This window comes from Xiphophorus couchianus, chromosome 11 (genome assembly GCF_001444195.1).
Source record: "Xiphophorus couchianus chromosome 11, X_couchianus-1.0, whole genome shotgun sequence".
NCBI lineage: Eukaryota > Metazoa > Chordata > Actinopteri > Cyprinodontiformes > Poeciliidae > Xiphophorus > Xiphophorus couchianus.
Genome location: NC_040238.1, coordinates 23,734,551 through 23,748,293, shown reverse-complemented (window position 1 = coordinate 23,748,293; position 13,743 = coordinate 23,734,551). Strand labels below are relative to the sequence as shown.

At 38.5% G+C, this 13,743-nt stretch overlaps 1 protein-coding gene across 1 annotated transcript; it reads right to left on the bottom strand.

Annotated features, from left to right (window-relative positions):
- Positions 1-3,524: 3,524 nt before the first annotated feature.
- Positions 3,525-13,410, bottom strand: aspa (aspartoacylase). Its single transcript, XM_028032066.1, has 6 exons — positions 12,925-13,410; positions 9,689-9,884; positions 7,246-7,339; positions 6,468-6,575; positions 5,064-5,173; positions 3,525-4,577 (listed from the first exon to the last, which is right to left on the bottom strand). The coding sequence occupies exons 1-6, from the start codon at positions 13,176-13,178 to the stop codon at positions 4,386-4,388; spliced, it is 954 nt and encodes a 317-aa protein (XP_027887867.1). The 5' UTR covers positions 13,179-13,410; the 3' UTR covers positions 3,525-4,385.
- Positions 13,411-13,743: the final 333 nt, after the last annotated feature.

The following is a 13,743-nucleotide window of genomic DNA, read 5'->3' as shown; positions in this document are numbered from 1 at the left end:
GAGATTTCCGGAGGTTTAATGATGGAAGGAGAAGCATACAGATTTGTTTAAAAAATCTGGAAAAAAGCGCTTTGTCTCCTCTTATCTTTATCTTTATCTTTTTTTTTTTTTACAGTTAATTTCTTTCTTATCTTCTGGTTGTTGTTTTTTTATACAGAGATGATACCCTATATATTTTAGTAATCAAAATTCTGATTATTATTATTATTTTATTATTTGTTATTTTTTTATTATTTGCGTTATCATTTGCATTAGTATTATAATTATAATAATCATATTATCCCCCCTGTTGTTATATTAACTTGTCATCCTGTTCGTTAAAAATGTGACATTTTAATCTTTTAACCGCACAGTGTGTATATCGTCAAAAATAAAATAAAATAAACCCGACACCATTGAATGCAACATTAACAGCAGTTTTCGGCATTAATTGAAGTTTATGGGGTATTTTTTAAATAAACCTTTAACTGTCTGTGTTCACTTCATAAAGTAAGCCTGCTTCCAAAGTTAAAGGGAGTGCTGGAAAAATCTAGTTCATCTTCCTTTTTGATATGCTTTATTTTATGTTACGCTTTTTTTTAGCAGTAGTGACAGTAAAATGTTCCAAATCATTATTAAGTAACAAAATTCATAATGGTAGTGGATATTTGTGACGTACATTTTAGTAGAGATTCAAAAACACTTTCACTGCATTGTAAATTCTGTATTTTGACTGTTAATGTTTGTTTTGTTTTGCGCTGCTTTTTATTGTCATTCTTCTACTGCTTAATGGATTAATGATCGATTCGCTCTTTCTCTCGCTTCTTTTGTCAGAGTGTGGATTAGAAGCTGAACGTTTGGCAAGCACCAGTGTACTGGAAGAACTGATTTTTATGAGTTTTTTCTAAAAAATAATTAATCCAGCACTTGTTTAAGGATATTGAGTATTTCTTCTTCTCTAGTAATTTGATGGGTTTAGATCCAGGACCAGTACAACGTTATATTGGGGCTGTATTGATGTTTGATTTGTGGGGCTTTCCTACTACCAGCGATCATCACCATAAAGTCACATTCCTCTTTAAGTCATCCATGTTTGCATGTTTTAAAACCGATGTGTAATTAACAAAATGAGCAAGCAACCAAATGCATTTGGCTAAACTCACATTAAATTCAAATGATTTCTCTATCATCCAGATTTATCCACATGTTAGTTGATGCCACAGACATGGATAAATCAGGAAATTCATGCCTTTGGTTGCCAAAACAACCCCTGCATTTCCAGCAGCGGGCTGCCAACTTGTTTTTGTGCAGAGCAGAAATGTAGAAGGAAGGCTAAAACAGACTCTTACATAACTCTCCTTCCGTCCAGCTGGTGGTTTCAGCAGTTTCACTGAAAAGAAGAGAAGTCTCAAAGCGACTGTAATCACAAGAGAAGCATAACTGCTGCCACTGTTTACACGCGTTTTAACCACAACAGGTGCATGTCAGAACGTTATGCAGATAATTACTTCCTCGTTCCTATGTCTGCACTACAGACATGGGAATGGTTTTACTACCAAAAAAAAAAGGAAAAAGAAATAAAAATGGTGCCGAGATATGGTCAGTATGCCTCCACTTCCTCTCTCTTTGGCATACCAGACAAACACTGACTTGGCACTCACTGGTTTGAGATTTTATAAATGAAGCAAAAGAATAAATCTTGCTTTATCTTGTAAACCTGTCATTGTGAGGGGGTTCATGCCAATAAACAGAATTTCTACAATGCAGAAGGGAGTACAGCTAACCACCAGTTCTGTAATTCTAGCTGCCGATCTATGCAGCTGCATCCAGATACCAACAATTTGATAAGCTGCCAAGCAGCATTCTTCCAGTAAAACAGATGTACTGTCACATATCGAGGAGGCACACAGTGGAAGCAGGGATGCATCCTGAGGAATGCGTAAAGTGCACATTTGGATCCCTGCCAAGAACTTAAAGATCGGGTTCCTCTCAATATCTAGCGATCGGGTGTTGTTGTGGTCATCCAACTCCTGACCGGATTACAGTGATTAGTGCAGCGACTGAACAGGCAGAGACCAACAGGTGGTTGTGCACTTACATTTCTACTGACATGCCAGATTGTAGGAAATTAATGAACTGTCATGAAACGTCCACACGTTCTCAGCACTGGTGGAATGCAGAAGGTCTTCTTCATAATTAGCGGTCAGTAAAACAGAAGTTAAAAATGCTTGCTCAGTGTGGCGTTCACATCAAAAGCGTGACAAAGATGAGTGTACCAATACTCTACAATAGTTGAAAAACTGCAGGTTTTTATTGAGTTCATTAAATACCATGATGTAAAGTATTTATTGAGAACCAAGTGCAATATAGATGTTTTCCATCCGAGACGTTGCTCAACTGTTTTAGTGCCACACCCCTCAGCTCCCTTCACCTGCATTTGCTGGATTCCAGAAATGTTTAGTGATAATGACAGATGTGGAAAACAATGTTCTCATACACTGCAATCATAGCATTTGCTGTCATTGTACGTAATTATGCTTGAGCCAGACTGTAGCTCCTACATGCTGGGATTAAAAAAAACAAACATGTCATTTATCTTCTTGGCTACAAAGGAAGATTAGATTAAATTAGAAATACACTTTGTGACATGTCGATGTTATAGCACTGTTTATTTGTTTAAACACAGCAAAGATTTATTGTTGGTTTTGTCATTTAAAAAACTGCGCAAAAGTAAAAATGATTATTCATTTGTTTTAAGATAAGTAGAAAGAACTGGGTTGCTGTGGAGGCACAGGGGTTGCGCACAACCCACATTAGGAGGCCGTACTCGGCCGTTGCAGGTTTGAATCCCGGCCTAGTGACCTTTGCTGACCTTTGCTGCATGTCTTCCCTCTCTCTTTACCTACTTTCCTGTCTTAGCACTTTGAAATAAAGGCCACTACTTTCCAAATCAACCTTTTATTTATTTAGACTTATTTTTCTAGAATGATGTTCTGGAAAAAGTGGCAGCACATTGGAGTAGTTACTTTAGTTCTGTTTGGGTTTTTGCTTTTCTGGAGAATTATTCACTCTAATTTTGCATGCTGTGCAGCTGGAAGAATTTCTACCTTTTTTCTTACTTCCGGATAGCGGTTATGATGTATATCCATGGCAACAACGTGTTTTTTTTGTTGTTGTTTTTTACAACCAAGAGCTGATTGGCACCCAAACTCTCTCTTTAATCGATTATGATGACAATTTTGTGAAAGAAAATGTGTAAAAATAAATTTAAAAAATCAGCATAAATTGGCTTCAACTTTCGTAAATAATGACAGTGAGCAATCTGATGTTTTTTTTAAACACTTGAAAATGTATTTTCCTCTCCCTCGTGACTGCACCAGCTTTTGGCTCAAGTTGCACCCGTGAGATAATGTCCATCTACCAATGATTCAGATTAGTCCACCAAACCGCTACAGAGTGCATCGTCATTGGGTTTTAAACTGTGGTTGCATGTCGCCCTCTCGTGGATATCTTCCCATGGCTCTTCAAAGAAAAACAAACGCCTACACGCTGATGTAATACATTTATTGAAAGGATAATTGTCACAGTACTTTACTGATTAATATAAATGGTGCTCATAGGAATATTGCTGATTGAAAAACGACCTACAGTAAGACGACGGTATTACACAAAGACGCACAAGACATTAAAAACGTCAGACAGCACCATGACTTCTAGAAAATACTTAAAAATCAAACATACATAAATAGACATATCAAAAAATACATGTTAATGTAATTACAAAACACGTCTCACACTATCAATGGAGTGTAAAAGGAAGAGCTCATGTACCATCTCTCAAAATAACCTCTTTTGGATTGACATGTTTTACACAAAGTCTTCACTAAATTTGCTGTGTTGAAGTTTCTATGGAAACCCCCCCAATAAGGCAACAATAGGGCAGCACCACAGATGCAATACTGGAGTTAAAGGTAGGTAGAATCAAAGGCCACACATAGCACACCCCGATAGATCTTACAAACACGTTTCCAGCAGGAGACAACAGTTCTGGGTCAGAGGTCGTAGGTGTTGATCTTCCATGGCCTTCCTGAGCAGCAGTAGGAAACTCAAAGAGTGTGTCTGGAATGTTTAATAAGCCAACAGTAATGAGGCCTGGCCTTTAAAACACTAATAAAAGTTCAGTTCATTTAATGTAAATAAATGGACAGTATCATAAATACGTAGCTTAATAGGTGAATTTTTTGCATAGTTAATTGATTTTTCTGATATTAAAAAGATAAAAATGGAATCAGAATGTTATATTGCACCAAGCGTTTTGATTTGCAACCTGTGCAAAATCTACCAACATATCTCTGCAGGGTTTTGTTTGTTTTACTGTTTTTGTTTCTGCCTTCCCGGAGAACATTTCATGCTTTCCCGATGGCACTCGCAGCCAAGGTTTCTCGCCTGGTGGTCACAAACGCCTGTTGTTTCTCGTAGTAGGCGGCCTCATTAATAAAAGTGGGATAAACGGTGCTGGAGCCTTGGTAGTGGATGGACTTCCCATCAAACGTTTGGAACATTGGGTCGCCGGGGTTCAGCGGCTCCCAGTCACAGTCCTGAAACAACAACAAACAGCGGCCGGTAGGGAAGTGATTCGACTGTGCTGCTAATATATATATATATATATAGAGAGAGAGAGAGAGAGTATATATATATATATATATATATATATATATATATATACACTTTCACATCAACTACAAGTTTAATTTCCTCCTTCCAAATAACATATCAGAAAGCAATCCCAATGAACTTGAAGGCAGCTATACAGTGAATATCAAAGTATTCACCTCTCGGATGATGACGAATTTGGCCAGTCACTTTCAAAGGGGTGAATATCTATGCAATTACTTATTTTATGTTACATGTTTTTATTCAAATGTTGTTATTTTATGCAGAAATCCGTTTTTTTGATAATTGTTTTGTCAAAAAGGGGACATTTTGTTGATTGTGATTAATTTGTAGAAGCAATAAAAAGAGTATATCATTCAAGGAAATTAATACTTTTTACAGGCACAGTATATTTGCCTTCAGCCGTTTACCTGCAGGTTGGGGTGAACCATGGCAATAATGTTCCCGTTGGCATCTCTGGGGTAGTCCATCCTCTCCAAGACCCGGAAGACTTCCACCGTACATGGAGGAAACTCCATTCCTAGCCGACACACAAGAGACATACTTTGTGTTTATGACCGAATCTGACATATTAATGAGTCTGATTCTAACTTCAGATACAGCATCTTGAGCTAGGAAGAAAAACAAAAAAACTTAATGTAGACTACAGCGTTCATCCCGTTTGACCTTCAGTCAAATGTCAATGTATTTTCTTGGATCAACACAAAGTAGCACACAACTGCAAAATAGAGAAAATCTCTTCTTTTTTTCTGGATTGAACAAGTTCCTTATCTTATAATCTACTCCTGCTTTAAACTTCTCTATAGCGTTTTCTCTGACCCATCTGCTTTGTTCCTTGGTTTTCATGACGATGTTTGTTCTCCAGCGAATCTCGGAAGCCTTCGCAGAACAGCTGTTAAGTTTAAGTTAACACATGTGACTGCTGAAAGGAACTGGATTTTATTTAGGGGTATCAGAGAAAAGGGGAAACGGAAATGCACACCATTTCTGTTTTTCAGAATTTTATTCCTAAAATATTATGAAAAGCATGTTTTTTTTGTTTGTGTTTTTTACACTTGGCAATGTGAAATAAAAGGCAAATTTTAAGGGTTGCTGTTCCTGAGATGTACAAGACCATAAGTGGTGTTAGTAATGCATTTCAATCAAGGCCAAAGGAACCACGAGTACTGATGCCTCAGCCACACTTTTACCCAGTGAGGTGCCCTTTTCAGCCGTGATGGAAAGATTCCTTAAAACCAAATCGGTCGTTTCATCAAGCCGTTCGGCTTCAATGCGCAGGAACATCGATTCATCATTATGCTGGGGCATTCATTAGCGCCGGTGTGGTCCCGCGACAGAAGGTTACCGCAACATTGGCAGCCGAGCTCTCACGATACGGAAAGCAACTGGTTCCCAACAAGCGGGGCCGTTCAACAGCAGGACAGGCGAGGGAGACAAACAGGCTGCAACTGGGAATTGGCACAGGCAGCTGGGCTTATGTAAAGGGAAGGAAAGCACAGCGTTCGGTGCCTTCAGGGGGGATGAGAGAGCAGAGCGGCGGATTGACGAGCCAGATCAGAAGTAATTTAGAGACGAGTCAGCTTCATGGACATTTATTTTATTACAAAATGTTTATTTTTCTAGAACATAGACGATTTATCACTGAGTCATTGAAAGGTAAGTTAGTTTTTTTTTTTTTTTTTTTTTAAATAAACCGTATGACAACTTATGTTTACATGAGCTTCTGTTTTAGCCCAACAGTCACAGTTTAGTAAACACAAAGTCTTTGGTCATCAGAGTTTCGCAGCGTAACAGAGCGGCTTCAAAAGCTCTACCTTCGTTAAAGAGAGAGATGAAGTCCAGGGCGTGTTTCAGGATGACCCTCATAGCTTCAAAGATGTTGCTTCTTAAAACCCCTTGAGGCTGAGGACCCACTTCCATTCCTGCAACGAAACAATCCAAAAGGTTGACGTTATTAAGAATCACCACATGCTTCATAGCAGATAGCCGAGACACCTATTTGCATAAAGCAGAGGGAATTTATCTCCCATGTACAGTTATTCACTCTGATAATGACCTGGGGATTTATTGGAATCATTCTTTTTTCAGGTGGAATTATTATACAAACCAATTTAAAGGATTTTTAAAAACAAGAATTGGGCGCACAACAACGCTATAGGTAAAAATCTAACATACAGCCTCAAAAGTATCTGTGTACCTCCCAATAATTAGTTAAATGTTTTTTTTTTGTTTGTTTTTTTACCAATTTGAAAAGAAACTATGTGGTTTAACAAAAAGGACCTGGCGTTATTTTGCCTTAAAACTTGACAACTTTTTTTTTTAAATCAAAAATGGTAGATGTTATCAAAATGGAAATTGTGAAAGAATAAAAAAATATATATAATTAAAAAGCTCAAAATCCTTACAATGTCGACCAAAGATGACGAATACATGTACAAATGAATGTCAGACTGGAAGTATGTAATCTTTACATTGACAAATAAATCACTTCAAAAGTTTCAGTTATTTCACTGCTCTTTGACACTAACCTTGATTCTACATTGTAAACTATTTGAAAGAGCAGAGAAAATCCCCGGAGAGTCAGAGACTCACCAACAGGGTGCTTGGCCACAGAGCGAGAGGTGGAATATTTCAGCAGCGGGTGTTCATTCAGGAGAACAAGACAACTAGCAGGAGCGAAGGCTTTCTGCAAAAACAAAAACCAACAAGAACGTCATATTAAAAACAAACAAAAAAAAAAAGCTTTTATGACAAAGACTTATGCAACACAGTCAAATGTTTTAGGTTTCTGCTCGACAAAGTGGAAAATTACATCAGAGCCAATTCCTCTAGGAGCAAACATGACGCATACAGTGCTGTGAAACAGTGTGTGCTCTCATTTTGGGTTTTCATTAGTTAGCTAGCAAGCGTGCCTGTATTTTGACATATCAGCTAGCTAGTAAGCTAGCTACCTGTCTATATAGCTCACTAACAAATGTCTTGATTCTTATTTTTTTTAGTTTAATCAAATGTTACTCAAATAAATACAAAGAGCCCAAACTACAAACTATTTATTTTTAGCCATTTAGGTCTATGTAAACAGCAGAGTTCATGGTTGCCTTAATTACTGCAAGATGTTCAGGTCCTCAAGTAGCAATGCAGCACCAGACTAGCACATTCAAAAAGTTTTGGAATAAAAAAAATACTTATTTATTTATTTTTAGGTGGTTTTAGGTGTGCATAGTAAAACTGAACTGCGAAGATTGTTTTTAATCACAGAGAGATTAGTGTCAGAAAATCTTCTGTAATAACTCTCCCAAAAGCATGCAGAGAAACATTCACATAGATTCTTAGTGACCATGTTGCCCCTCTGCTTAAATTCTCCTTAGAAGAGTCCAACAACACAACAAGAAACTGTCCGCCGTTCTCAAACCGTTCGTGGATTTAACTGAGCACATCAGGCGGGAGGTAAATATAGAAAGGCTTTGCAGCATGGCCATGCATAAGCTGCAAAAAGCCTTTAAGAATGTACATCAAAAAAAGTACAACAAGGATTTTGGATGCATTTTATGTAATCTGATTTTAGTGGTAACTACTTTAGATTCATGTAACAAAATTTTCTGTGTATAAAAACAGCCAATTCAACCTTTTTAATTATATTTTTGATTTTTCTTGCTCGTCTCAGCAATGTTTCTCCCGCATCAAAAGGAACTGCTTTTTTTTAAAGGATTTTTCAAAGATAGCAGAATGAACTCTAAATGTTACCCGATTACTGAAAAATTAATAAATAAAATATTCCTTCCTGTGAAATACTGAACACTCAGATTCCTTAGTTATATAACAAGACTTTGTTGTAATAATTAATGGTTGTTTTCTAACTAAAACTGCCATTTTGTAGCTCTCTGGTGATATGTCTTCATTCCTTTATGTGTTGTTTAAAAGAGCCCTGCCTTTCTCATTAGAACAACCAAGCTAACAAATAATGTCTTCCTTAGCAACGTCATGGTTAAAAGACTTTAATACACGCAGAACAAGCACCAAGCAGCTCTAATTGTTATTTTTTTTAAAAACAATCCTTTTTTTCTCAGGCTAGTGCCAGCACATACCGGCCAAAGTTTATTAGTTTTACTTGGTTAATCCTTCACGTAGCCTTTCCTCCCCAACACGGTAAAGCTAAGCAGGTCATTTTATTAGTAACATATTCTAACTGGGTCTGATTATAGACCACAAGTCTTAGTAAATCACTGACTGGAAACATATAGAGAACCAGCTTGCTTTTTTTTTTTTTTTTTTTTACACAATTTAGCCCAAAATAAAAAACGTTTTCCAAATATACAACTCACAGGAGGAATCATCTCTGTGGTAAAATGTACTCTGAACCCATTAATTTAATTGTATTTTATTAGGATTTAATGTGATAGACCAACGCAAACAATTGTACGGTGTAAGAAACGAGATAAGCGATTTTCTAAATTTTTCACAAATATCCCCAAAAAATGTAGCATGCTGTTATATTTAACTCCCTTAACACTGATAATTAAAATAAAACACGCTGCTAACAAGCGTAACCCTGCAGCTCTGCTGCCATCTCAGATTTTTGCAGCCTCTAATCTACTCCTGTCATCTTTTTTGGACTTAATATGTCCCGCAGCATGATGCTGATACCATAATGATGCTTCACAACACCGTTGTGCTTAATGTTTGGTTTTCTATCGCAGGTGTCTTTTGCATGCAGGTCAGAAATTTTTGATTTTGGTCTCGTCTAACCAGAGTACCTTCCTCTACATATACATGTCGTCTCTTACGTGATTTATTGTGCAAGCTGCAAATTGGGATTATTATGACTTCCTTTCAGCAGTTCTTTTATTTCTGACACTTCATAAGGATTCTTCTATCTGAGCTTTATAAAAACCCCATATAACATATAGTTTGTACAACTTTGTTGCAGTAACAAAAATGTGGAAAAATAGCTTTGTAAGGAACTGTATGTCTGGTTGGGATTTGTCCAAATTAACATCCTAGAGGTCGACTTAAAACAGCTGCGAGAGACCATCACCTTTATGTAATTCATCATCTGCAGATTGAAGGCGTCTTTGGAGCTCTCCAGGATCAGAGTGCAGCCCATGTTGGACGTGGTGTTGTGGAGGTCGAAGATCACGTCGTAGGCTTCGGCGCTTCCTTTGGGTCCGAACATCCTGTTGATCTCCTGGGCCCTCTGCACCTCATAGGGCAGCTCGTCGCCTCCTGTTGCGCTGTACGACACAAACTGTGTCAAATGTTGAGGCTTTAAAGGTAAAAACAGCAACAGGTTTGACGGACAATTTGTTTAAAACAAGATGTCTGCGATGTGCAGCTGTGGCTTGTGCGTACACACGGGACTCTCGCTTGTGAAAATCAGTTGTGGATCCATCAGGGTGGAAGAATAAAGGCTCATTTTCATGGTCTTGTGTGTTCGGACCAAAGTATCTGTGAGTTTGTTTTCAAGTTAAACTCCCACCGAACGTGCTTCTCTCTCAACTTCAATCGGCTCGTTCTATTGCATTTCAAAAACAACCACTGGTCCGGAAAACTCTCTCTAAACCACAGATGTTTTTTTTTGTTTTTTTTTAAGAAAAAGGGTCTCTGCGGTCCACATTCTCTCACCCACGTTGCATATGGCCGTAGGACGCCGTTTTCTCCAAATATCAGCACGCTGTGGAGAAATGTGGACTCCAGCACAGATGGGTTCACAGCTGAGAGACGTGCAGGTGCTGAGTTTGAGGAAAAGTAGAGCTGTCAGAGAATTTTTTTTAATGAGCTGTTTTTAGAAGAGCTTCAAAGTGCTTCATCTCCTTCCGAGGGGACAAACAGGATGGCAGCTGCACAGTTTTAAAATCAACCATTGTATCGCTCACAAAATTTGAGGATAAATGACCTTTATAGGGAAAAAAACCCCAACTTAGACAAGACATGAGGTGGAAAGATTTGCTCGGATATTTTTGTGAACAATAGCGCCCTCACCTAACCCGTAAAAATTTATTCCTCAGACTCTGATCAATGTTTAACTTTTTCTAGTATTTATCCAATATTTAAAGAGCCAGAAACACCAGCAAAACTTTAAAACTACATGGACGTCTATGTATTGTTACTATATCGACAACATGTTGATTATCTAAGCAAATAAATATACAAATTCCGCATATTTCTTTTTACTGAGGTGCATGTTGCATCATGTGAATTAGTTGTTTCTATACGAAAATAATGTCTCCTGCAAGTCTGAGATTTGTTTTCATGACACACAAGGCACATTATAGCCATGTGTATTTAAGGAGTAAACATTGTGGATCCATGTGTGTGTCCAAAGTTTCACTGCAATACTTAAGCTTGAAATATGTACCAAAGGTTAGTGGCCAGGGTAAACACAGTGCTGTGAATAAGTCCTTCTCCTGGTTTTGCTCATTGAAATGTTGCAGATCAGACAAATTTTAACGTCAGATAAGAGAAAATAAAGACATGAACAACTACAAAGACAAATTTCCAAATTATGATTTTGTTAAGAAAACAAAGCCATCCAACCCAATCTAGAACTTTTGTAAAAAAAAAAATAAAAAAAGAAGAAAAAATTCATAAATTGTCTCCTCTAACAACATGAAGTAGGCCAAAATTAGTCAAAACAAAGTGTCAAGTTCAAAAGACATCCAAGGATGGATAAAGTCATTTAAATTCATCAATCTGGATACGGCTGCAAAACTATAACTAAAATTGTTTATCTCTGAGACTTTTAGCTGAATATTCTGTTGATTTAACTTTTTGGAAAGTGCGTTTCATGTAACACTAACCTGTAATGTCAGAAAAAGAACCACACTGAGAGTGGTGATGGTAGTTAATGGCCTATAGTTGCTTTGCTTCTTTACACCCTTTAAATGTTACCATGACTGACCACGTCAAACATGGTAGTGGTAGTATGAGGAGCTGGGGTTGCTTTGTTACTTTAGGACCTGACTTTTCTAAATTGATTTAAAGTCACTCCCAGAAAACCATTAAGTAGAACATCTAGTCATTAGTTTGCCAAGCACACTCAGGTTGTGCAGCAGGAGAATCATCCAAAACACATCAACAAATCTGCTTCTGCATGGTTACAAAAGGCAAAATCATGAACATTTTAAAGTGACCTAGTCAAAGTCTGGATATGAACCCCTATTAGAAGCTGTAGTGTGGGCTTTAACAGGCCGTTCATACTGGAAAACCCTCAGTGATGTAAAAGTCAGATATATGAACAGTTGATGAAGGGAGCAACTTTCACCAAGCACCTTACTATACCACAAAAACAAAATATTACAAAGTATTTTTGTCTAGTTTTTTTTTTTTACTACAATTATCTTATTCCATTTAAAATAAATATAATAATATTAATTTGGAAAATTACTACATAGTATTTTTCCCTGTTATAAGTGAAAAAAATCTGCCAGTGGAACTACTACATTTGGAACAATGTTCAAGAATTACTGACTTAAAACAAGCTAGTGCATCTTGCTGAAATGTTACTTCTCAGTTAGTTTGTTTTATTTTAAGTCTAATGAGATATTTGCACTGGAAATTAGACACAAAAAAATACTTGGTAAGATTTTGTGCTTTTACAATGTACAACACAGCAGAATAGATGGGACGGCTGTGGCCAGTCGGTGTGACAAACCAGGTGCTCCGTTTTTTTTTCCCATCCAACACTAAGCGGCTCGCGCGTGCTCGTGGCACGGAGCCTGCACGAGCGTTTGCGTAATGCCCTGTTCTCCTCCTTCCGAAATCAGAACAACAGAAAGTGACAGCAGCTCAAATGGCTCGGTATCATTGCGAAGCTCGGTCACGTTCCGCTCACGTTGCTCCTGCAGGGTGTCTGGGAGTCAGCTGCTGCCCGGCCAAGGAGGAGGGAGACGCGAGAGGAGGGGACACGCCGCTCCGCTGTTATTGGCTACTGGACACAAACACCAACCTATGATACCAACATGCTGATGCTGATCCACGTGACGTGACAGAGAAAGGACTATAGGCACAAGACTTGGGTGACCTTTGTAATATACAATGAAAGTTATGTTACAATATGCGTCCTAGCCCCCCGCTTTGTACACCGTCGCTCATTCATACAACACTTCATGTTGCGTAAGTGCGTTCAAATGTCTTATAAAGCAGAATAAAACCCAAGTCTAAACCGCTACTGGAGTCATTAGTGCATTTTGTGGATCTCTAGCACAAAGTTTCAACAGCAGAATCTCTTGCAGTCCCATCATCCAGCGGTCACCTGCCCCAGTGTTTGTTTACCTGAGGTTCTCCTGAGTGAAGGCTCGGTTCAGGTCCGTGTCCACGTATCTAACACACTTCTCCACAGCCTTCGGGTTCGTGAGGAAGGGCTTGATCTCCAGTCCCTTTCTTTGGATCTCAGCGCTGTTCTGCATCCACAGATTAACAAGTGTCACGCCGGACATTTCGTTCCCGTGAGTCCCTCCGAAGATCGCCACTCTCCTGGCCGCGTCAAACCGCGCCGTGTTGTTGTTGTTGCTGCTGCCATTGGACATGACTGGAAGGTGGGAGCCGCTGCCGAGCGGTGTGTGGATGCTGCTGACGCGCTGGCCTCGCTGTGGTTGGAAGGTTTCCAACCGGAGCCGCGCAGACTCGCCGTTTTTAAATCCTCTGTTTGGGGCTGCGTGTTGACGTAACGAGCGTGCTCAACGAGCTCTTCAGTCAGCGGTTACTGCGTGGAGAACAGTGGCGGCGGTAGCGTGAATGGCGCCCCGGGCCACACCCACTCATGTTGCCACCCCAAACACAACAAAACACACATTTTCTAAGCTAAACACACAGAAAAAGCTAGATGAAAATTATTAGACAAAACAGATAGAAAAAACTGAAACTGGGAAAGGATAATGGCACTATGCATAGCTGGATTTACCAGAATAAGGTTCTCTATCCTGGAGAGGTTTTGGTGCCTAATCCCAACAAATTAAATAAATTAAATAAAAAAAATATGTTGCAAATTACATAACATTAATAGTTAGGGCTGCACATTTGCAAGTACAAATCTTTTTGACTCAATGTTGGTCCCAAAGAAAAGTCTAATTTTCAAATTTCTTTGTGCTGTTG

Coding starts and splice junctions, on each gene's coding strand:
- aspa (XM_028032066.1), bottom strand. CDS start 13,178: ATGTCCAATGGCAGCAGCAACAACAACAACACGGCGCGGTTTGACGCG. Junction 6,576..7,245: donor TGTGGCCAAGCACCCTGTTG/GTGAGTCTCTGA, acceptor GTTTCGTTGCAG/GAATGGAAGTGGGTCCTCAG. Junction 5,174..6,467: donor CATCTCTCTCTTTAACGAAG/GTAGAGCTTTTG, acceptor TGTGTCGGCTAG/GAATGGAGTTTCCTCCATGT.